This window comes from Branchiostoma belcheri, unplaced genomic scaffold (genome assembly GCF_001625305.1).
Source record: "Branchiostoma belcheri isolate BF01 breed outbred unplaced genomic scaffold, Haploidv18h27 scaffold143, whole genome shotgun sequence".
Taxonomy (NCBI): Eukaryota; Metazoa; Chordata; class Leptocardii; order Amphioxiformes; family Branchiostomatidae; genus Branchiostoma; species Branchiostoma belcheri.
In genome coordinates this window covers 526,704-551,834 of record NW_017802858.1, presented here as the reverse complement: position 1 = coordinate 551,834, position 25,131 = coordinate 526,704, and the positions used below count along the sequence as shown (strand labels likewise).

The following is a 25,131-nucleotide window of genomic DNA, read 5'->3' as shown; positions in this document are numbered from 1 at the left end:
TGTGTTGTTTGTTCAGTCTTTCTACTGATGCCGAAAAAACAAAAATACTGTAAGGCCACACCAATTTAATTTCTTGGTTAACGGGTTTGCCCGCTTCATTTTTTTCTGATTTGCAAATAAAAATAAAAATTCAGAATCAACTGCAAAATGCTCATATTTTGCCCTGAACAGTTGAAAACTGTCCCTTTCTTACTACTTGTTACAGTCATTCCATCTTTCAATGCAGTGGTATCATTAAAAGTTCAAAATTCATTGTTTAAATTTTGAACCAGCCTGGTGTGTTGACTTCATGGCTCCTATCGTACCATTTTGGGCCATAATAGGATGCCTAGGCCTATTTTTATTTTTTTCGCCCGCTCGCTCCATTATTTTTCTAGAAAAATCCGTTAACCAAGAAATTAAATTGGTGTGGCCTTACTGTGAGATACCGTAAAATTGAGAAAAGGGTATTGACAAGTTAACCTTTTCCCTGTCAACAGTGGAGGAATTTTTCAGTTATTGAGAGCTGGGCTGCACAGAGCTTTCTTGGCTTTTCTTTTTTTTAAATTAATCATTCTTGCTCAGAAATGTCAATAACTTCCATAAGCCTTATTTTTACACCATTTTACATTACTCATTATCCTCAGGTTCACTTACATGCTAAAGCCTTTCAATAGTATGAAATAAAACTGGGCTTCATATAATCCCTGACCAAAGGTTATGTCCATTTTGTCCAAAGCATGTAGAAAATGAATTTCATTTTGTTATGGAATGTACCAAATATGATGTTATACATAACAAGCTATTTACATTTCTCGAATCAAGTACCATAGATTTTAAGAGTCTCGTTGTTGGAGACAGATTTGAATATATCTTTACAAGTAATGGTCCCCACAACGCAAAAATAGATATATAAAGGAATGCTTTGCTACTAGAAAAAATGCCAAAACTTGTGATTAGCCCACCCGATTGTAACACTATATCAAAGACTTGTGATATCCCTTATTATTTGAATAATTATGATATAGATATGTTAGGTTTTATTCGACATTAGGTCTTATGCAACACACTTATTTTATTGTTGTTACTCTGTAGTTTGCCATACATTGTACCATGTGCAATTGTCGTGCAATAAAGTTCCCCTCTATAATCATTCTTATTCAGGAATGTCAACAACTTGCATAAGCCTGATTTTTACACCATTTTATGTATTTATTATAGGTTATTAAGGTCAGGCTCTCACTACAATAATGAGAAAAATATTTTACATTGACTTAGATGTTAAAGCCTTTCAAAGGTATGAAATAAAATTTGTTTCTGCCATAAAACTATTTATAAAAGTGACATCCGAGTAAGCTTGTGTAATTCATGTAGTATAACTTCACACCATTCCACCTTTCATAACTAACTACAGGTGTTTTTCAGTACATTATACAGTTACCATAAAATGTGAACAGGTCTGACTCTGTTGTTGTAATTGTTAAACTGAAGCTGGGTGCATTGTTTGCTGCTGTGTGTTGATATACACACAGGGAGTCCGTGTGTGACGCTTGCTGTGTTGTGTTGCCCTGACACTGGTGGTTAACTCAACTTAGTTACTGATATAAGAAACATTACAAACAATACTTAGTCTAGTATCCATCTCAGGGACACATTTCCACATTGTTCATTTTGCTGTGAACAGCAAATAAAAGGAGCCGACACTGTGTTGTTTGCCTTGTTACGGTAACGGTACCTGTGCCCAACAAAAGCACCTGTGACCTTCTGACCTTGTAACCAAAATGGCGGATGGAGCGGTAACTACATAACTGTTTGTCTGACCTCTTTTACACAGAATGCAGGAAAACTGCATTAGAATGGACTGAATCTGGCCCAGCAGACTTAGGACATCACCAGGATACACAGGTGTGTTTCACAACAGCAGAACTACTGTAGCAGAAAAACTCATGGAGAAGAAAGAAAAGGTTGGTGAAACTCTTCTTCTCAAGTCCACAGTCAGCAAGAACAAACATGGCTTTATAATAACTAGCATGACTGCACCAAGTAGAAAAATGCACCCTGAACCAGTAGAAACCCTGAAGTATGATGAGCAGGTCAATTATCCAACTTTTTCCACCACCAACAAACAAACAAACAATTTTTTTGAAAGGTATTAATACCTTGACCTTTGCTCCGACTATGTTGTAAATGACGTGTTGGATGTTGAGAATTGTCACATGAATATATAGAATAAGACTACTAAGTCTTGAACCATTAAAGCTCTTGATGTTTATGTTGTACAAGAACTATTAAGTCTCAAGCTCTTTTCATGCTCCGGTTTCTTCAAAGTAGTTTCATGATGTCTGGATGTTTCTGTTGTACAGGAGCTGAGAGAAGCCGCCGGGCGAGGTGAGGAGGACAGAGTTAAACAGCTCCTGGCCGAGGGAGTCAAGGTCAATGCTGCCGACAACAGTGTAAGTTATTACTTAACATTAATTATATTGTATATAACAAATTCATGAAAGGATTTTGAAACACTGTGGAGTGTTTAAACAGATGAAGTTGATCTTTACATCACAACACCTCTTTGTGCTACTGATTCTTTCAAGCTTTCCTTACATAAAGTTCAAGTCACTGTTTATATCTATTAGTAAGTGCATCTTCAACAATTTTCTCCATGTTCTTACACTATACGGGAAGTTCCTGGAAGGCTGCAAAGATCACCGTTGGTACGAGTACATGTCTGAACCCCTTATCTTACATGAAGCTCCTCTACTCTTGTCTCTGTACAGGGATGGACTGCTCTCCACCTTGCATCCAGGCACGGCCACACAGGAACTGTACAGGCTTTACTCACAGCTGGAGCAACAATCGACTCACCAACCAATGGGGTAACTTGACTGTTTACTTCAGAGTCAGTCTAACTGTGCCTGTCCTCAGTTTGTATAATGAAGCCACAAGGCATAGAAAATGATAATATCACTATCCTGTCATCCTGGTAACCTGACTATCAGATGCTGTGCTATTATTAGGAACTGGTCAGGCTTCACTTACAGCTGAAGGATAGATCTGCTCCTGGCCGAGGGAGTCAATGTCAATGATCACGATTGTCGTGTATGTTGTCTGTTTTCTTTTTTTGACAGATTCATTAACCTAAAGAGATTTTGAAACACAGTTTCCCATTTTAATATCAAAGTGTGCAGTGTTGCAGATTAAGTTGATTAGATCACCTTTTTGTGTTAGTGATTCTTACAAGTTTGTATTTATTATATTAAATTTCATGTCGGTGTTCATATCCTCCATATACTTACACTGTTTGGGAAGTTCCTGGAAGGCTGTGAAGATCACCGTTGGTACAAGTACATGTCTGAACCCTAATCTTACATGGAGCTCCTCTACTCTTGTCTCTGTACAGGGATGGACAGCTCTCCACTCCGCAGCATTCAACGGCCACACAGGAACTGTACAGGCTTTACTCACAGCTGGAGCAACAGTCAACGCACGGGACATCTTCGTAACTTTGCTGTTTACTTCAGTCTGTCTAACTGTGCCTGTCCTTAGTTTGTATATTAAAGGAAACCACAAGGCATAGAAAATGATAATCATCCCGGTGTCCTATCAGGGCATGCTGTAGTCTACTGATTCACAGTTACTATAATACTGTACTGGCTTCACTTACAGCTGAAGGATATACATTGATACAAGCAACATGTCTGTATTGGTTGGAGCCTTACCTGTGTTGGCCCAACTTTCGGGTTAAATATTGAACCAGGACTTGTGTGGGGGACTAATTATAAAGGGGCCTGGGTAGTCATTTGGTTACAATTGGCCAGACTGTTATGTTCAGTGTGTATAATAGTAACTTTAAAATTTGACCATCTCACACTTTGCTGTACCCACAGAATGAGACTCCCCTTCATGAAGCAGCAAGGAGAGGACACCCCGAGTGTGTCAGAGTACTGCTGAGGGCTGGAGCCAACCCTGTTATTAGGAACAGTCGCTGTGTAAGTATGCTTTTTGGACTATGTCACAATTGTCAAACGTCAATGGTTGGTGCTGAGAAAGGGGACATCACTATAATCGTGTATCTAACTCACTGATTCATGCTGAATGATGTTAGATTCTATGTTGTATTTTAGACTTAGCTGACGTAGTAACAATCATTCTGAGATAAACCAAGAGAGATAGAATATCATATCTTATTACAAACTCCTCTTTGTGCAACTAAAGCATAAAAGCATCAAATTGAATATGTTATGATGATGTTAAGCGTTGTTAATGACTTGATGGATGTGTTGTTAACCTACAGGATAAGGAGACAGCAGAAGAAGTTGCAGTACAAGAGGATGTGCAGCAGGAGTTCCAGTTGTTTAAAGTAAGCCCAAAATACATCCATTACTGGTAGTAAAACATGTGGCTTCCACCTATTGGATTCAACCTGGTACAATTGTCATGACTTCTAATTATAATACTAATTTTGCCTAAAGCATCACTTGTAAAATCCTAACTGTTGAAATCCTGTTGTTTCCTGCAGGGTAAGACATCAGGGCAGACAATGGTTGACAGGCAACATCTCAACCTTGGTGATGTATTTTCCAATTGAATGCCAATGGTTTCTGATACATGTAGAACAGTACAGTTTTGATATCCTGTTCTGTCATTTTTATTTTCAGTGTCAGTGTGTCTTTTTCTATCACCAACAATTCTTCTAGGGTTTGCTTTAATTTCTGAGACTTGTCAACTTTGCTTATATCATATACAACAGATTCCAGGTTCTCTGCACACATTGTTTGACTTAGAACAGGGGCTAAAGAATAGAATGTTTTTTACATTAGATTATTTTGCATAGTACATAAATGTCACAATCTACTACAATCTACTACACAATCTAAACAACTGTATGTAGTTTTTTTATGAAGCTGCAATTATAATCTATACCATGATTTGAGACATCCATATCTTTAGTAATGCACATTTTAAAGCAATTTTTGACCTTTTTTTTAGCTCTCCAACCTGAAAAGGTTGATGGCTTGCTCACTATCAACCTCCGTGACAAAGGACTGACTTCCGTGCCAGCAGAGGTGTTTGACAACAGAGACGTCGAATGTCTTGTCCTGTCTGAGAACAGGCTGAAGAGCATACCTGAGGAGATAGGGCAACTACAGAAGCTTCGGAGGCTTGAACTTTACAACAACCTGCTGACACAACTGCCCCAGGCAATCACCACTCTACCTATATATAACCTACAGTACATTGACTTGTCAGACAACAAGTTGGAGACATTGCCTGATGGATTCTCCAGGTTAAAACAACTTAGGTATCTCTACATCCGGAATAATGTATTCAAAGAGATACCAGAAGAAGTCTCTTCACTTCTTCACCTTCAGATCTTGCACATGGGAGGCAACCCCCTCAAGTGTCTCCCTGACAAGATATCTCAGCTCACAGGACTGACAGAGCTTTATATCAGTAATTGTCAGTTTGATGAGTTCCCCAGACAGGTGCTGCAGCTGAAGGGTCTAAAGATGCTATACATGGGGAACTGGGCTGGGGATGGCAAACCTTCACTTGTACCTGAAGACATCGGCAGACTGAAGAACCTACAAGTCTTAAATCTGCAGGAGAGTGGCCTGGAGTCATTACCGGAAGGTGTTGGGGAACTGGTACAGCTGATTGAGTTAAACATCTCTAACAACAGATTCACATCAGTTCCTGAACAAATCATGAACCTGTCCAACATCAGGCAGCTCCACTTGTCATATAACAGTATTTCCCGCCTTCCCCTGATTCTGAGCCGAATGGACAAACTGGATGTCATGGACATCAAAGACAACCCCCTGACATATCCCCCTCCTGATGTCTGTGAGAAAGGCACAGCTGCCATCATGGACTTCCTCAGAACAGAGCTAAAGAAAAAGGAAGGTATGTACCGAGGGGAAAGGCAAGATAAGATTGATGTGCCTCTGGCAGCATTTGTAGGTCCATATATTTTTGCTGCAGAACCAGCAGTTATGATGTGCCCCAAAATCGATAAGGTCAAGAGATACATGTAAAGTGACTAAAAAAAAACAATGAAAATTGCACCGTGTAAACAGTCATGTGGGTGTACATGATATGATTTTTTATCACTTAGATCATGAATTTTGTTTAAAATCAAAAGATATATCCACTCTATACTGCATACTTTTAAAATAATTTTTAAAAATTGATTAATGTATGTAATAGAATTGCAGTGTGTATCACAAATAATGTCAATGTTTCATCTATTGTAGATAAAGAACTGAGAAAGCTCTTTTCCCGTTTCTCACAAAACGTGACTGAAACACACGAGGTGGAGGATCTGGCCGGAGCACTTGGGCTTTCCGTAGAGGAGGTGAACATTATCCAAGTAAATATTTTGGTTCTGTCAACATTTGGTTTTGTTTGAAAATGAAAGATGATTCATGCCTGTTCTTAGAGAGTATCTATACACTTGTATGAATGTTGCTACTAATTTGGTTTACCCTTCTACTGTTAGACTTCAAAGACCCAAATGCCGAGATCCCAGGCCTTTAAAGTCCTATTGAAGTGGATGGAGACAGACAGTGAAGCATCCATGGACAAACTTCCACAGGAGCTGAGGGAGTGTGGCATGAACCAACTGGCAGAGAAGGCAGATAGGATCAAGGTATTGGCACCAAGTTGGCTTTGGTGTGTACAATTCTCCATATTTTTCTAATTCTATATCTAGGAAATGAATTGCTGATCAGAAATGTTCCAACTAACATTACATCTCGGTTTTACAGGCCCAGCCAGTTAAGCGGCCGGCAGATACATCAGGCGGGCCACCAGCCAAGCGCCCGGCAGCCGGAGGGTCTTCTGGTGAGGGGCATCAGGAGGACAAGCTGGCACAGCTACGAGTAGGCCAGAAGTCAAGGAGTCAAGATGGAGCTGAGCATCCTGGTATGGTCTCTTTGCCTTCTGTTTTTTTTTTCGGGGGGTTCAGTAGAATTCATTTTGCATACATATTAAGTGGACCGTGAGTGAGTGTATGAAAACTGGATGATTGGAAAATACAGGGATTAATAAAAAAATAAAATAACAGCTTAAAACTAGTAGACTAGGACATACAGCTCTCAGCCATAGACAATATCTATGTATAATATGATATTCTGTAATACATGTATGTGCGATGCTAAATTGCAGATCAAGATACTTAAGTTGACAAGAACTTTTTACACAAAACTTGTCAATGACACCTATCTGCAGTTGATATCTCATCTCATCTATCCTTGAGGGTCTGCATGCCCTTTTTCGTTAACCGTTATGGGCTATTTTAATTTACCGTTAATCGTTGCCGGCCCGCTCTAATTCAACGTTAAGCGTTATCAGTATATTCCTCGTGGAGCGTTATGGGTCGTTTTAATTCAACGTAAAACGTTATTTGTCATCCTAAATTCAGCGTTAAGCGTTAATGAATAATTCTTCGTTACGCCTAATTTTGCCTTTCAAAGTGCAGGAAAATGCGTCATTGATTCTTGAAGGTTCAAAATACAAAATTTCCCGGGGGAGGATGCCCCCGGACCCCCCTACATTGCTCGCGCCTTTGGCGCTCGACTCGCGCTTCTGCGCTCGGTCCCTTCGGCTCTAGCCAGAACCAGCTTTCCTGTCAATTTCCGGAAGTTTGCGGAGAGTTACAGAATTTTTTTTAAAGAATCCGTCAACCTTGACAGGCAAATTAACAAAAATCTTGAGTAAAATATGAAAACATCAGAAGGACCGACAAACACTCTCAACACCATGATTTGCCTCTCAAAATGTGGGAAATTGCGTTTTTGAAGGCTTAAAAATCCTCCATTCCCCCAGACCCCCCTAGATTACGACGCTCCCCTCTCAAAATCCACTGGGCAGACTGAAAAAATGCAAGCTGGCTGACGTCGACTCGGACTCCCCTTTATTTGTGGACGCACTCGGGGACCAGGGCATGTGGGGAACACAGGGTACACATACCTTTAATGCTTTGCTTCATTACATGTAAGATATACGTAATTTTGTCAGTGATCACCTTTTCTCACAAAGCGAGATACCAAATCCAGTGCAGCTCGAACGAAAAAAAAGTCTGTCAATTTACCGTTAAGCGTTGCCGACCGTCCTGAATTTACCGTTAAGCGTTATCGGCCCTGCTGAATTCACCGTTAACCGTTGCCAGGACCCCCCATGCAGACCCTCATCCTTTAGTCTAACTATTCAATTGTAGGGGGACCACAGATGATCTGACAACCAGTTTTCTCCGCCCTTCTCGGTATTCTGTTCACTTAGTGGTCCATTCACTGATATTATTCTCCTATCATTTCCATTGCTCATCCCTGTACTGTTCCTTGCATTATACAATGTCATGTAGTTTTGGCTAGTCCCGATGACTGTGTCATGTTGCCATCCATACCACTTCAGTTTCCATTTCTTTAATAGTTATTCAGGAGGTACCGGTATTCAACTGAACCTATGCTTTGTTTCACTTTGTTCCATACTTTTGAGAGGCAAGAATCTTCCAGGGAGGATTGTCTTAGTTTCTAATAGCTTTCCCTTTGCCATGCAGTCCAAAAAAGATAATATTTTCTTCAAACACACTATGTATTTTTCTATATCATGGTACCTATAAGTTCAACTTAGAGCTTTGTTGTCAGTTACAACTGACATTTTCCCTTTACAGTGGCCAAGTCTGTTCTGATGGTTAACCATGAGTATGGTACATTCCATGGAGGTCCTTCTACTACAAACCATCAGGTTGCAAAGTTTCTGCAACAGCGTGGTGCTACAGTTCATGCTACAGCTCTGCAAGCATCTGAAGATGACAAGAAGTTTGCCAAAGAGGATGGTGTCATTCTGCATCTGCCTGTCCGCCATCCCAGGGACCCGAGGCCACCGTGTCCTGAATGGTTGACTTTTGACCACATCATTCGTTACCCAGACATACCACAGGATCTGAAGTGCATTGTGGGCCATGCAGATGTCACAAGTGAAGCTGCAAAGAGCATACAAGAGAACCGCTGTCAACATGCAAAATTGATCCTTTTCAACCACGACATGCCGGAAGACACAGAGTACTACAAGGAAACTAAGAAGGTAATGGCTGCAGGGAAGAAGATGAAAGACATCCTTGAGGATGCCAAGAATGCAGATGCCGTGTTCTCCCTGGGAAGAAGAATCTTCGACCACTTCGAGGCGAAGTACAAGTCACTTGGAGAAAACAAACCAAGAGAACACTTGATGTTCCTTCCAAGGCCATCCCCAGTGTTTGAAGCCATCTCTGTTCAACCAGGGGGAGGAGAAAAAGTTGTGCTGTCTGTCGGGAGAGTGACCGAAGTGGACAAGCTGAAAGGCCGTGACGTCATAGCACGGGCCATGGGGGAGGTTGCAGAGAAGATTACAAACGTCAGTTTGCGTGTTCGCGGGATAGATGAAAATGACTATGAAGCAAGCAAGAAAATCCTTGAGGAGAATCTGCGCAGTGGTAACATCAAGCCCACACTACTGCCGTGTGGAACCCAGGAGGACATTGCTCAGGACATGCAGCAGGCCCACCTGGTCCTGATGCCGTCCCGCGCCGAGCCGTTCGGACTGATCGGTCTGGAGGCTATCGCAGCAGGCATCCCCGTACTCATCTCTGACAAGTCCGGCCTGGCAGATATGATCAAGGACTTGATCAAGGAGAAGAAATACCCTGCAGAAATGAGGCACAGGATCGTGAAAACAAGCGTGAGGGAGTCTGACCTGGGTGAAGATGCAAGAGAATGGGCAAAGAAGATCACAGACACCTTGGAATACTCTGAGGAAGAATTCAAGAAAGCAGCAGAGTACAAGAAGAAGCTGTTGGAGTCCAAGTACTGGGAAGAATCACACCAAAACCTGCTGAGGGTCTGTGGATTGAACAAAGAAGAGTAAACAGTCCTCCCCAACAGGCATCCTGGTCAGGCCATGAAGCAATGATCAAGGCTTTAATCAATGACGATAAGTGTCATCTGGACATGAGACACTAGACCGTAATAAAACCAATGTAAAGGAGTCTGACCAAGATGACACGGAAAAGTTATTGGTGGAGAATATCGTGGACATGTTGAATCACTCTAATCACGAATTCGACAAAGAAGAAGAGTACAAGAAGCTCTTGGAGTCTAAGTACTGGGAATAATCTCCACAAAACCTGCTGCCATGTATCAGATTTTGTATCACTGATTTTGATGCACAGACTTTTAATGCCATTTGTTGTGTGTGTGTGTGTGTGTGTGCCAAAAGTACACTGATTTTTTGCATTACTTGACAGTGGCCTTATATTTAATTGCCTAGACATCATAGGTTTATATTGTGTATAAACATACATTTGTCTAGTATAATAGAATATGTTCAGTACTGAAGACCAACTGCATAGATGGTTTATTAATATCATTTTGATCTTTGACAAACATGAAATGCAACATTTCTTACTCCTGACACAATAATCCTTAGCCATGATCATGAGTTGATACAGGTACAACACAAAAGAACATTGACACATTGCAAAAGATGCAGAACAAAGCCAGACGTCTGGCTCGCGGCAAACCTGGGTGGGAAACTGTGGACACTAGACTACAACTAAACACACTGTGCACATTTCAGAGGATTCTTTCTACTAAGGAACCCAGTTCTTTGTACCGCAACCTTTCCTTTGTCTCAAACCACCATAGTCACAGAACTCGTTATGCTACTAGATTAACTTTAGCTCTGGAAAAACCAAAAACGAATGCAAAGAAAAAAAGCTTCAGATACAGAAGTATTTCCACATGGAATAACTAATAACTTACCATCAGACCTGCAGCACTTAAGAGCAAAGGACAGTTTTAAATCAGGACTGGTTAAGTACTTCCATGCAAGGTAGACGAAATCATTATAACTCAAGTTAAAGCATTTTAATGTAAAATAAGTTATAATTCTTTTATTGAATCTGTAAAGTTGAATGTCTTTTTAATGATTGTAAAGCATTAAGCATGTGTAGGATAAAAATTATGTAGAAGTCTAGTGGCGTAGATTCTAAATGTCATTTTTATATGATTGTGAAGTCTGTGACTCTGTATTGTTTTGTCTTATGTTCTTGGAATCCAGGAAGACTAGTCGCACAAAAATTTGTGCGACTAATGGATATCCTAATAAAGTATCAAGTATCAAGTGTATCAAGATACTACAGGATTCTGTACAAACCATTTCTATACATGTTTTGACTAGAATTAAACTTAACTGTAGTAAGGGTGGCCTTTGTTGCTGTTGTGAAAAACTGTGAAAGCAACACACTCAGATGTTTTGTGCACCTTTCAATATGGCTACTTTCTTATGGCTTTAACGTTACACAGATAAAACACACAATAGTATAATTATATAACTGTTACACATGTATCTGCATCATGAATTGGCTTCTTTGTTGATTGCACCAGTGATTAATTTGGCAAGTAACATTACAATTTGTAATTTTGCCTTTCTTGTAACATGTTTGGGGTTTGTGAAGTGGGAGTATTCACCACAGATTTTGCCAGAAAAATCCTGCAAACAAAGCAATCTACCTACTCTGATCTGCCCTGAACCTATAAGGGGGCCCGCAAGCCCTTTTCCGTAGAGCGTAATCGGCCGTTTTAATTCTACGTAGAGCGTAGACGGACCGCTCTAATTCAACGTAGAGCGTAATTGGTGCATTTTGCGTAGAACGTATTCGCCGTTTTAATTCTACGTAATGCATTGTGGCCACTTGAAATTTATCGTATGCGTAATCGAGAAGTTTCCAAATTCAGCGTGGAGCATTGTTGGGACCCCCCCTTGCAGGCCCCCTACAACTAAGCCATTTGACATCAATGTTTTATCCAGAACTGTGCTTTATCTAGTATCATGCTCAGACACATTCTGTAATATCCACAATCATGTATCTAGAACTGGAGCAAAACTAAGTTCTTGTATACACAGAGACTATCCAGAACTGTGCCTGATCCTAACCCTAACCCATTCAGGCTCAAGAACTAGAAATAGGCATGGTTCTGGATATTATAATGTATCATATAGAGCAATATAATACCTATTGCATACAGGTGAATGACTACAGTTGTACTGATTTTAAAACCATGATAGCACCACTACCTCCTACTTACAGGTTCGAACATTAACATGTTGTTTAAGTATCTAACAGCAGCTTAATCACTGGTTTGTGATAAAACTTTGTCGTACAAAAGGTTTTTCCCATTTCTTTTCAATTTTTAAGATTTTTCCATGTTTTTGATGGGCAAATTTACACAATGACATAAATACTCACACATAAACTACTTTCTACTATTTGCATATTGTAGAGGAATTCTACTTTTGCCTTGCTGTCATGATTCAATGGAAAACATTATAGCCAGACTACCATATTATACAGTGGAGGCCTGTTGATTTTTATCGCTACCCACTAGAATTATTGCAGGAAAATGCTATTATTCCAACTTTCATACAACATGAACATAGCATGAAACATTTGGAAGCTTACACTAATGGGATAACAGTTTGCATGGTAGAAAAGGTAATTTCTTACAAACAAGAACATCAGTCCCAAAAACTATGGTGGCGTCCAAACTTTTCATTTGCTTAATTTCACAGGCGAGACATTCTATATAGGAAGCAGCTTTTCTGGGATAGTGGTTCTGGGGGTTTAAGAATTCATTTTGTTAAAACTGGCGACCAAACTATTAGTTGCACAAGAAAATAGATACCCAAGCAACTGGATAGACTTTGAAAACTGTCATTGTCAGTCTTCAAAATCTATCCAGATCTATCCAGTTGCTTGATGTATAAAATGTAACTATTGTTTTGTATAGCTCATTACCTGGATGTCTAACCTACATCTTTAAACTATTAGTTATAATAGTTATTACAAGTATTATTAGTCCCGGAAGTTTTCTTTTAGGCCGTGTTTGTTACAAGAAACAGTCAGAAATTCTGCCACATTTTTTTGCTACGTAGTCCTGACTTGGCAGTACAGCAGTCTGTCGAACACTGACCCGATCAGCAGCGCCCCCTGGTGGAAGCTGGCCACACTGCTGCCCTGAAGCGTCGTGCCGTTGTTGACAAACAGCTCTGTGATGTCAGGACCCCTCACTGCATTTTTCACCCTCAAAACCTACATGTATGAGAATATAGGAAGAAAGAAAAACTTTTACATGGGGAGTTGCACCTACACATTCTTTTTTGCGGCTTTGAAAAGGTGACCTAACATAAAGTTAACACTTATTCTGCCATACCATTCTATACTCCTGTACATGTATGTGGAAAACATAATAAATGAATGAATTCTACCTTTAATTCAACAATGATAATAAACTAATTGTATTGCACTTTTGTCATAATGACTAAATTTTGCAACAACTGTACATGTATATGCATGAGCTAAACTGAACAGCCTAAATTTTGCTATTGTGTAGCAGAGCACTGGGGCTTCGCATCATAGTGTCTGATATGTATTCATGGATACATAACAACAGATATTTGGGTTGTGGGTCTCATGGGTGTGCTATACTAACCTGTGCCCCAGGAGGGTCCCATGGGTCGTAGTGTATTAAGGGTGTTTTGCCAATGACCGGATGCAGGCCGATGTAGAGATCACCAGTTTTCGAGTCCACCTCGATATTATCCACAAAACTGTGCAGCGGCAGCGACTGGGGACAGAAGGGTAACAAGGTCATGGTTTCAAGGTCAAGGTGAATCCCAAATCCAGAGGAGGGGTAACGTTAGTGCTTTATTTTGAACAATTAGGATAAAATTCTTGGTTCATACCAATCTTAAGTATTCCGTATTGGCTTCAATAATTACGATTTAATGATTGTTTGAACAAAAGCCTACCATACTTTTTACACACTGATGCATGACCTTTTCATGTGACCTTTCTATGACGTTTTACCAACTGACCTTGACCCTGCTGACATGTATCTGACCTTGACTGACCTCTATCTGCACCAGACTGTTGTTTGCAAACCTCCTGAAGATCCGCAGCTCTTCTGTGAACCCTGCCCCCACATACATGTACCTGTAGCAGGCAACAACTAGTTTTTTAACAATTATTTTTTTTAAATAATCATCATTTTAATGGTCATTCCTCAGACATTTTTATGAAACAACTAGCAAGACATTGATGAGGTTGGAGACATATTACTGTCATTTTCAGGATTTTAGACTAGGCCACACCAAGTAAATTTTATGGATGACGTCCTTTGGAGACTCTAAATCTAATGCAAGAGGGCGAAAAAAAAACAAGAAGGGCCCTAAAAAACAAGATGCCTATAGCTAGATTAGAATATACTAAGAGACGGCAAATGTTAGGACACAAACTGAATGAGGTGACACAGTGTAACAAGCAAGAAGTCTTTTATTCATCATCAAAAAGCAAGAAATCAGGTGGAACAAGTTGTCGTCCTATCCTGTTTTCGCGTTGCGGGTTTCACGTCAATCTGACGATTTGCAGCACTGTCGTGACTCTTTGGTCATAGTTACAGGAAGCGGAATTTTTTTTTTTTTCTAGGACAGCCCAAAATCAATGCGCGCGCGGACGTCATCCATAAAATTTACTTGGTGTCGCCCTATAAGAACCAACAAGGTATCTTGGTATGGCCCTGTTGCACTGTTACAGAATAAGAGCCCCTCCACTAGAGGCCTTTAGCTATCATACGACTATCATGCGACTGTCATGTGATTATCATGTGACTGTCATGTGACTATCATGATCATGGCCCAGACTTACCTCCTATCGGGGGACATGTTGACACCGTTAGGGAACACAAGTCCCTCAGACTATCATGTGACAATCATGCAACTGTCATGTGATTATCATGTGACTGTGGTACATATGTATGACCAGCACGTCGGCAGAACGTACTGCGCCTGCGCAGAACCCCGTATTTTTGCGTTTTTCATTGGGTTTTTGGTCAACGTTGCATCAGAATTTTGCCTGTTGCAGAGGATATTCTTTCTGACACAATATTTGGAAACTACTGTCGAAATGCTAACCTTATATGAGCGAATACAACCTTATATGAGACATTTTGCCGAACTGCTATGTACAATACATTACGGGTATCGCGCAGGTGCAGTACGTTCTGCCGACGTGCTTGTATGACCCAGACTTACCTCCTGTCCGGGGACATATTGACACCGTTAGGGAACACCAGACCTTCCGCTACGGGCCGCGCCTGCGTTCCGTTGTAGAACACGACATTTCCGAACGGGAGCAGGAGGTACGTCTCGAGTTTCCGTGCGAGCGAGGAGCCCCGGGCACCGTGAGAAACATCGTTGGTGAGGTAGAAGGAGTCGGGGCCGAGGGCTAACAAGTCGTTTCCACTGGAGGGGGGACAGAGTTTTTATGTAAATCAATCAGTCCACAATTCAATCCACAAGAAAATAGTACCTCAAGCAACTGGATAGGTTTTGAAAGCTGACGTGAAACCAGTATCGCATCCACTGCTTTTCATCAGTTGCAGGGCTTCATCAATTACAGTCACTGACAAAAAGTAGTGGATGCTACTTGAAGTGTCTGACAATTTTCCAAATCTATTATTAAACAAGTCATTACCACTAGGGAAAAGGGTTTGTCATCAATCAATCAAATAGAAAAGTAACATAATGTTTATCTTCACCTTGTCTAGGCTAACAAACTACTGCTCTGCTCTTGAACATGGCAGTTGCAACATGATGTAACCTAACACCAGTTACCATGGTGACAGACGTCTGGTCCTGGTCATTGACCTTATTTGCTTGGAGAAGAACAGGAAGAAACATAACAAAAACAAAATGTTTTCTTTCTGCGAAGGTTAACATAAAAGAATTTTAAAAAACTGAAAGTACAGCACTTGTGAGTTGGTACAAACCTGTAAATGAGTTCATCTCTGATGGTCTCCTGGTGCTCCAGGGTTTCTGTGGCAACATCGTAAGTAAACACCTCCACCTGGTCCTTCCTCCTCTGGTGGCTGATCACCAGCACGCTGATTCTTCCTGAGTAAACAAACAAACAAACAAACAAACTAAAGTGTAGACAACAGCAACTTGGGATTGTCCCTTGTGGCAATGTTGATGTTCTAACAGAAATATACATTCTATCTCTAGACACCTCTAGCAACAGTTGATGGCATCCATTGATAACAATCTGTTCAAAGATGCCTTAAAAGTTAAAACTGGTGGTAGCACCATTTTGTTTTACCTAAAAGTCAGTTGTGTACTATGTGTGTGTCTGTATGAGATAATTGAAGTGCATAGTGTTTGGAACTGTGAGCTACTGAGCTCCAACCCAGTTCATCTGAGTTGGTAAATTTCATCATGAAAAACTTAAACTGTTCTCCAACTCAAAATTTGACTCACCAGAAATTTTCGACTGACTCACTCAGTCTTCCTCAGCTATCTGACCCAAATGCTGTGGACACGTGATTTTTCCCACGTGTGACGTCAGCAAAGGGTCAAAGGTTGTCTGAAGTCAAAGGTTGTCTGAGTGACAAATTGACGTAGCTTGTCTGTCTGTGTGTCTGTGAGTGTTTCACCCCTGCAGTACCTATGTGTTCTGCCAGGGGGAGTGCGAGAAGTTTGCATGCTGTTTGTTACCTGAGAGCGGATCGGTCCACACGCTGAGCCCATGGGGGTTGAAGTTTTCCCGGTCGAACTCCTCACTAAAGTTCAGCTCCTTCACGCCCTTCTCCGGGTCACTGAAGTTAAAGGTCAGGATGCGACCTCTGACTTCTGACCTGTCGTGAGGGAATCCTGGGAGCCAAAGGCCCTGTAGGGTCAAAGGTAACTGTCATGCGCCAGTACAGGTATGCAGAAAAAAAGATTTTGAGTCCTGTCACCTTCCAATGAAAACTCGACTTACCGCAGATATAAACGCCAGTCCATTTGGCAGTGTGGTGATGTCCTCAGCTCCATGTTCTGCAAAATTGAACAACAAAAAATTCATCATTTCAAGTCCTGGAAAATGGTATACCTGCTGTGTCATGCAATCTTAAGAGTAATTTTAGTTAGTTCAGTTATTTTACAACTGATTTCCTTAACATAGAAATGTTATACCTACTTATGAATTACACATTATAGTTTCTATACTACTTAGTATAATATCTCCCACTGCCTCCTGAGAAGAAGTCAAACCCCCTAATAGCATGACAAGAATAGTTTAATAGAATAGAATAGATTAGAATAGCAGTTACTTTGTTCCTATTACCTGATAACATATTGTATATCTACTTTTACCCTGTATGTATACCAACGTTATTAGGTTTAAGTAGAGATAGTAGGTTCGATAAGTATATCTTACACGTAGAAGTTTATGTTAGCAAATAGTTTTATAAGTTATATCACCACATTTTCTGGTTAATGTCTGTATGCAATTAGCCCCCGGGCATGAATTTGCAATAAACATCTCTAATAAACTAGTAGCATGCCTTGTTACTCATTGATGTGTAAGTGCAGGGGAGACATAAAGGGAACATCCCCACATCTATGGAGACATGGTATGACCCAACACAACCCAGGCCTTACATGGTGGGTTATACCAACAGTACAGAGGGAGGAGAGAGACGACGGTACACCCCCATACATACCCACACCTGGCACAACCCGGCATGGGCCAGGTTGATGGTTGAAAAGAACAGCCTTGTGGTAGCCAAGTGTGAACCTGGAATAGAGAAAAAAATCAAAATTTCACCCAAAAAAATCTTAGATTCTAGTATCATAACTACTTCAGTCACTGACGAAATGTAGGGGATGCTACTCGAAACGTCTGACTGTTTTCAAAATCTGTCCTGTTGCTTGAGTTACTGTTTTCTTGTGTGTTTTTATATAGTATGCTGTACCTCATTACCTGGATGTTGAATGGGCATTGTTCGATGTAACATGACCCACCTCCACCATAATACATGTGCGTGCCTGCAAGGCTAATTCTTGTTCCAGTTCTGGATAGCCCAAGCTTATCCAGAACCGTGCCTGGGGCAAATCGACGTTCTTGGATACGCTTAGACTATCCAGATCCGTGCCTGATCCTACCTCTATAAGTTAAACCCATTTCAGACATAGAACTACGAGTAGTAGTACTTAGTAGCTGGGCCGGGCACGGTTCTAGATACAATCGACGGGTAATTTAACAGAACCATAATTTCTGCTAATATCTCACCCATAACCCTCCCGATTGTCCCGTTTGTAGCTCAAGACTTGCTTCCCCATGTCCCGTACGACTTACCATAGCTTGATGAGGTGTTGTAGCACTCCCCACGCCAGAAAGACGATCACAATCCACCGCATATACACAGGAACCATCTTCACCTTTGTTGTTGTGAGGGGGTCAGAGGTCACGAGCAAGGCAACAAAAACACACACCTATCAAGTCACCTTTACTTCAGAATTCTCCTTAAAAAGTTACACCATAATGATAGAATATTGACTTTATTTACGATATGTGTATTTTGTATGCTTTGCGTAACTTTTACGTCGCTTTTTTCCTTATTAAATGTTAAAAAGTGGTCGCGAATTGAGTTTGCTGTATTCCGTCGCCCTCATTGTGAACCGGCTCTGTCCTTAGTGCTGAAACAACCATCCTGACTGAAAATCAGACGACAGATTGTGTTTTGGAGCTAAAAACTTACGAAGGCCCATAAGTACACTTAGTATTTTTTATTCCACTTTTATTTTCTATGGGTACTTTGTATTTTCTATGGGTACTTTGTATTTTCTATGGGTACTTGTTTTTTCTGTGTGTACTTTTATTTTCTATGGGTACTTTGTATTTTCTATGGGTTACTTTTATTTTCTATGGGTACTTTTATTTTCTATGGGTCACTTTTATTTTCTATGGGTCACTTTTATTTTCTATGGGTACTTTTATTTTCTATGGGTCACTTTTATTTTCTATGGGTACTTTTATTTTCTACGGGTCACTTTTATTTTCTATGGGTACTTTCATTTTCCATGGGCACTTTTATTTTCTATGGGTTATTTCCATTTTCTATGGGTACTTCTATTTTCTATGGACACTTTTATTTTCTATGGGTACTTGTTTTTTTCTGTGTGTACTTCGCGAAGTTTTTTAGTGGCTGGGAAATCTGTCAGCCGAGCCTTAGACCATGATAGCCCTATTTGTTGATCACCGGAAGGTCGCCAAATTTTTAACAAATCTCCAGAGAGTTCAGCGCATTTTTTCGCCCAAAAATCTACCCTATCAAGTTGGACGGGGTTCGGTGACCGACGAACAATAATGGCCGATCCCTAAAAATCGCACAATGATGATAGAGCCCCGGCGTCTTACTGCCGAAAATGTTAATATGAGCTGGCAGACCCATCGGCCAATCGATATATAGTATCTCTGCTGTGTGACGGGGTATAAAACTACTAGTCATTGCCACTGCGCCTCGTTCATTCTGACAGGCATCAGTTTAAGACACTGGCCTGATGAGTACACATTACACACGCTTTGTTGACCCAGGAGATGGTAATTGCTACCCACCGTCAGTAGCGCCTGCAGTGCCTGCTCCTCCACCCTGGGTAGCCCGCAGCAGCTGAGTTTAGCCAGGGTGATGCAGCTGCCCCGGTGGGTCTGCTGCTGAGGGAGGATTCCCAGCAACAGGACCTGCGGACGGAACAAGTCACACATTTTTACTCCTGCATCTAGCCGTATGAACTGTGGCTGTACATGTATTAGAAATAATGATTTACGATGTACGTAACATACGCGTATATTGTTGCAGATTTTCATTCACATTAGGTAGGAAACAATATCTGCTAACGCATTATATCCTCCCCTTAAACACGTGTACACCATGCACAAATAGAATGACATGAACAGTCTAATGTCGACGTCTCTTGCAGGCACATGATTCAGAGACTGCCCTGGGTATCTTCCAGCGCGTGGTGTACAAACTCACACAGACGTGCAGCGGGTCGAGAGCCGACAGACTCTTCATCATGATCGCCGACATGTTCCTCAAGATCCTGCAGACCACAAAGAGATCAGGTAAGCCATGTCCTGCATAGCCCGGGTACCATCCGGATTTTCGCTCCGCAACGCTCGATTTTTTTTAGCATTGCAGAGCGAAAATCCGGATGGTACCCAGGCTATGCATGCGTGTCCTGCATGCGTGGGTAAATTTTATACTTTATGCATAATGACATGAGATCAGAGCAACAAGCTAAGGCAGCCAACTATATCCATGAGACTATCCTGTCATTGTATCAAGGAGAATTCTCAGTATACGAAAGTCGACCTAGACGTCCAAGCATGCATGGACCAATATGGTCTTCCTTATTTGATCAAGCATGATGACAAGCAATACTTTGATTTGCTATATATGGTGCCAAGTCGGCGAAATCCATCACAATCTAGGACACTCGCTGTTATGTTACAAGTTAAATAACCGCCGATGGTATTGAAATTAACTTCCACGACAACCTATTCCAGATCTCTGCAGTATGGCGCTTCGTCCGCCCCCTTCGCACGGGAAGAGAAAGAAGCTGCTGGGTTTAGCCGAGGTCTGGTACGAGCGGCAGTTCAACCAGGGCAACGCCCAACATGCAGTAGAGGTCCTCTGCAGACCGCTACTACATCATCCACAGGTCAGGCCAACATATGTACAGGCACTTATGGGCGGATCTTTTACATGTTTATAAAGTGTAGCAACGTGCCAATATTCTCATGCAGCTTTCATTGTAAAAAGTGTGCTTATTCTTGCCTGTAATACAACCTTTTATATATTGTTGAATGTTCTTATATATTGTTGAATGTTCGGGAGGGAAGCGATCAGAGGAGCGGACCGGTGCTTATCCGCGCTTCGATACTAATAATACAGTACTACTATACAGAGAGAGGGGCTATTGGCATCAGGAAAAATCCCACTGCACTCATTGGTTAGAAATAAGCATCTAAGCATGCGGATAGAATGTCGGCACCTTGTGATAACCATCTAGTCGGAGTATCTCTCCTTTGAGGAATCCAATTGGTAGAGTCTACAAAGGGTTACTCCTATACAAGGATTGTGTGACTTAGTGATGCCGTCTATGTATTCTTGGCATTCAAACGCCATATGTTCTACCATGACCATGTAATTGTAGTTGTATTAATTGTAGTTGTGTGTCCTTCCAGCCTGAAGTGCGCGGGACTATGGCTCGCCGTCTAGCAATGCGTCAGGGAGAGCGTGAGGACGGAATTGAGTGGGAGGATCTCGTTCCTATTGAGGTAGGAAGATCGATGTCTCAAATTTTAGCTACTTTTAGAGGGAAAGAGAGACAGACAGAGAGAAAGAGAGAGTGTGTCTTGACTAGAATGAACATGACGTTTAAAGTCTGATGATGTCCAACCTCTCCATTAGGCTAAACACATCAGTGACCAGTACAAAATGTTGGGCTTGCGCATTGTCACCCACCAGCCAACGCCCTGTCAAGACCTGGAGGGTCACGTGGTCTGGAAGGGAACCACGACGCACGGGAACGTGGCTGTCAAGGTGTGTGTTCATTTCAGTCTTGTTACAACGACATGTAATGATGACTGCAACCTTCGTCAGGATTAATGACCTGCAGCTGCAGACACAGACTAGGATCCGGACCTATCGGTAAACTCGCTGATTCTGCCAGCTTGCATTCTCTACACAAACACATCTGAAGATTCATATACAATGTACATTTGTAAATAGGAATTATTAATGTTGAAGCTGACACATGGAAATGATACAGCGTATAAGAACATTACTTTCACACTCAGTTGAACTCGATGAAAGAGTTGATGGGCGATGCGGACATGTCGGCAGGGGCAGGGATCGTGAGGAACAACGTGCGCATGTTGGGAGAGCTGAGCGGCAGTCCGAACATCCTGCAGCTGCTGGCCTAACAGCTCCGGCCTCAGCCTGTCTTCCACATCACGGAGTTCATGGAGGAGGTGAGCTTAGCGACAGAGTCTGTTGCCTGTGTTTCCTGCCATTACCAAAGAATCCCGATATTTCCTCTCCATCTAGCTGGATATAGGTGCCAATGATGGTTTCATTTCAATTACAATTCTCTGAAGAAGTAGGAAGCTCTTGCTGTCTGAATATGTAGAGATCTTCGTTGCAAAATCGGTGCGAAATTGTTCCCAGTTGTCATCGACTAGGAAATCGTGTGGCGATAGAATACATTTGGCTTCTTAGTCTTACCTAAAATAATTGCATATTGGTATACCATATAGCAAGTTCGTTTCCTAATGGTCTTACAAAAATTCTACCACCTCTGTCAAAACGCATCCATCCCTATTGACATATTCGTCATGCTCCAGGGCAATCTTTTGGACTTCCTGCTTCGGAAACGTCAAGACCACCAGCACACCCGGTCGTCCCTCCTCTACCTGCGGACTCTGCTGACCCTCCTGCTGGACATGGTGGCCGCTCTCCGCTTCTGCCACCACCACAGCATCGTCCATCGGGACGTCATAGCCAGAAACTTCCTGGTCTACAGGAAAGGAGGGACGTACCGGTGCAAGCTGGGTAATTTCAACATGGCTGCAAAAGCACCAACGATGGAGGAAGAGACCTACGAGTGCCCCGACTGTCTGCAGATTGTTTTCCAAGGTGAGTTTCCAAGGGTTTGGGTATCTGTATCAGTCATGCATGCAATTAAGAAGAAGAAACACAGAGAGAGGGGGAGAGAGATGCATTTACTTAATTCTGAACATCATCGCAATATTCTTGCACAATGACCCCATAGCGAAGTCATCGGACAAGCTTCATTTACCTGTGACCGTCATCTCTTTCTCAATAGGATCCTCCGATGATCCCGTTGCTAAGCTCTGGACTGCCCCCGAGTCGATGGTCGGGCACCAGTTCTCGGATAAGAGTGACGTGTGGATGCTGGGATGTACCATGTACGAGGTGCTCACGCACGGGTGTCGCCCTTTCACCGAGATGTGGGGCATGGCCGCAGACGACATCGTGCAACAAGTAGGTAGAACCAACAGCAACTGCAACTATTCAAGGAACCTGGTCACACCGGGTCCCTGTCTTCTGTATGGTTTGAGGACTTCGCCATTTGAAAAATCGTCAAACCATACATGAGACAGGAACTCTTGGCGAGAAATACCATCACTAATATCAATTTAAATGTATGACAGGAGCTGCACAAATACTATGTTAATGCATGTATGATGTTCCTTTCTTACGTGTACCCAGGTTGTGTTCGGACTGCGCCCCCGCCAGCCTTCCTGCGTGCCGCGGAAACTGTTCCAGACTGCCATGCTGCCCTGCTTCCTCACCGACCCGGTCGAGCGGATCGCCCTGTTGCAGCTGGAGAAGAAGCTGAAGGGCTACATGAAGGAGTGCCCCCTACCGGGTCAGTTCTGTGATACACTGATACTTATAATATCCGTCAGTATGATGTGGTAAGGCTAGGTGAAGCTGTAGCACGCAAACGACGACCAAGAAGACTGACAAAAAGTCATTATTTCATGACGAGAAAGAAGTCTTTGAAGATGTAGATGTTTTAATAATGGAAATCTTATGATGCAAATATGACCCATAGCACATTGCGATTGTCTAGGACCATGGAGGTACTACGACACAACCAAGAAAACTAGCTCCAGTGATTTTCCCGCCTGATGAAAGTGTTCACAGATACTTACCCTGCTTACAGTACACACCCTTAGCTTAAAGTTAGAATAACGATGCTAAAGCTGTTCTTCTGTCCTGCAGGTGTGGAACACATAGATGACATCCATCCCCCGCCCCGGCTGTCTCCCAACCAGTCAACACGACCTGAGAGGGTACGAAGTATATCACTACACTAAACATGACTTATCACGAAACTCGACGGATGTAACTAATGAAAAAACTTTAAACAAACAAACAAACAAACAAACAAACAAGTTACCAAAATATGCACTTAACACCAGCACCGTACTTCAATAATGATGTCTTTGTTTTTAGGGAATACCAAAGAATTTGGAAACGCAGATCAGCAGTGAACCAGGTAAAAGAAACCATTGCCATAACTGTATATGTATGTACATTGATCGGTACTACGGGTAACTTAGTAGATGGCATGGTGTTTCAAACGATGTTGTAAACAGTTACTGTCAATTTAGAAACAAGGCAAAACGCAGAACTTTCAGTGTGGTGGTATTGACATTTGAAATACAACTTTCAAACGTTTAATCTAAGGGACCAGCGTTTAGAAACACAGGTAACTGTGAAAGCTACACTACTCGTAAGATTATATTTTGAAACATCGTATTTTTTAAATTTCAGAAGTCACTTTGACTGACTACAAAATCGAAAAGGTATGTTCCTGTTCTCTGGTAATGGTATCTTCGACTTTTCTCTCATTATCACTGTTCATAGTCTAATTGATTATTTGGTGGCCTTCTTAATTAATGAATGTAACAATTATTTTCATTTCGTACTATACAGAGGAAGTTTCTCTGCTCTGCGAGTGAGATACTTTTCTACGATCAACCAAACGACCAGGGGGTAGGTAACAACAATGTCGAACATTATTTTTAGTAGTCACGTGTTCGATCTAATTGACGCCGTGTATTGGGCCAATGTAATGCAGAACCATCTATAACTTAGTGAAAGCGTATATGATCCTATGTTTGTGTCAGAACCAATATACGAATACTACAGTATACGAAGATTAAAAACGTAGATTAAAAAGAAAGAAGGAGGTAGAAATCTCACAAACCGGAGGTCCCGTGTTTGAGAAGAACCACACGTCGGACAAATATATGTTGAAGAGCTCACCACACTTAGTAGGGGTTCATCCTGCTGTGAGTGCATCAGACCTTATACATGTATAGTCTGATCTTGCGCAGCCTGTACTTGCATACACAAACCCTGTGTGTTGCGCCGACAGGCACATATTATGAATACCAAACAAACAAACAAACAAAAGGGACAGGACTAAAGCGTTGATTATTCTAACGCAGGAGGAGTATCTACTGGAGGAAACGGTTGACAGCAGGAGGAGGGAGATATTACTCAGGCTTGATCACGTGAACATCAGACGGGTCATCGACGTCGTCTTAAACGGTGACAAGGTCAAACAGGTAACGTCATTCCTCCGCTCCAAGGGAGGGAAGTACGGTTTCGTTGTTACCTTCGCCGAGAAGGTTATGTTTTCAGGGGCGTTCGTGTGTCTGTGTGTGTGTGTGTGTCAGCACGATACTCAAGA

The 25,131-nt window shown here is 41.7% G+C and overlaps 3 protein-coding genes and 1 long non-coding RNA gene across 4 annotated transcripts in view; 3 read left to right on the top strand and 1 right to left on the bottom strand.

Moving 5' to 3' along the window:
- The first annotated feature begins 1,843 nt into the window (after positions 1 to 1,843).
- On the top strand, positions 1,844 to 11,082 carry LOC109464923. The gene is made up of 11 exons (XM_019762034.1): positions 1,844 to 1,943; positions 2,343 to 2,432; positions 2,751 to 2,849; positions 3,374 to 3,472; positions 3,861 to 3,962; positions 4,268 to 4,332; positions 4,961 to 5,880; positions 6,231 to 6,346; positions 6,476 to 6,625; positions 6,744 to 6,900; positions 8,648 to 11,082. The coding sequence occupies exons 1-11, from the start codon at positions 1,926 to 1,928 to the stop codon at positions 9,877 to 9,879; spliced, it is 3,048 nt and encodes a 1,015-aa protein (XP_019617593.1). The 5' UTR covers positions 1,844 to 1,925; the 3' UTR covers positions 9,880 to 11,082.
- Positions 11,083 to 12,636: 1,554 nt separating this feature from the next.
- Positions 12,637 to 18,692, bottom strand: LOC109464907 (serum paraoxonase/arylesterase 2-like). Its single transcript, XM_019762005.1, has 9 exons — positions 18,191 to 18,692; positions 17,556 to 17,629; positions 16,832 to 16,887; positions 16,567 to 16,738; positions 15,843 to 15,966; positions 15,106 to 15,315; positions 13,927 to 14,008; positions 13,506 to 13,640; positions 12,637 to 13,105 (listed from the first exon to the last, which is right to left on the bottom strand). The coding sequence occupies exons 1-9, from the start codon at positions 18,265 to 18,267 to the stop codon at positions 12,941 to 12,943; spliced, it is 1,095 nt and encodes a 364-aa protein (XP_019617564.1). The 5' UTR covers positions 18,268 to 18,692; the 3' UTR covers positions 12,637 to 12,940.
- A 1,727-nt stretch (positions 18,693 to 20,419) lies between these two features.
- On the top strand, positions 20,420 to 21,438 carry LOC109464911. Its single transcript, XR_002139909.1, has 3 exons — positions 20,420 to 20,556; positions 21,083 to 21,175; positions 21,309 to 21,438. It is a non-coding gene; the product is annotated as an uncharacterized LOC109464911 (long non-coding RNA).
- Positions 21,439 to 21,702: 264 nt separating this feature from the next.
- Positions 21,703 to 25,131, top strand: part of LOC109464904 (ALK tyrosine kinase receptor homolog scd-2-like) — a 5,099-nt gene continuing 1,670 nt past the window's right edge. Inside the window, exons 1-8 of the mRNA XM_019762000.1 lie at positions 21,703 to 21,871; positions 22,244 to 22,535; positions 22,726 to 22,904; positions 23,133 to 23,292; positions 23,652 to 23,722; positions 23,886 to 23,928; positions 24,207 to 24,238; positions 24,887 to 25,069. Coding sequence (XP_019617559.1) covers positions 21,863 to 21,871; positions 22,244 to 22,535; positions 22,726 to 22,904; positions 23,133 to 23,292; positions 23,652 to 23,722; positions 23,886 to 23,928; positions 24,207 to 24,238; positions 24,887 to 25,069 — 969 coding nt within the window. The 5' untranslated portion in view covers positions 21,703 to 21,862. The remainder of the gene's footprint in view (positions 21,872 to 22,243; positions 22,536 to 22,725; positions 22,905 to 23,132; positions 23,293 to 23,651; positions 23,723 to 23,885; positions 23,929 to 24,206; positions 24,239 to 24,886; positions 25,070 to 25,131) is intronic.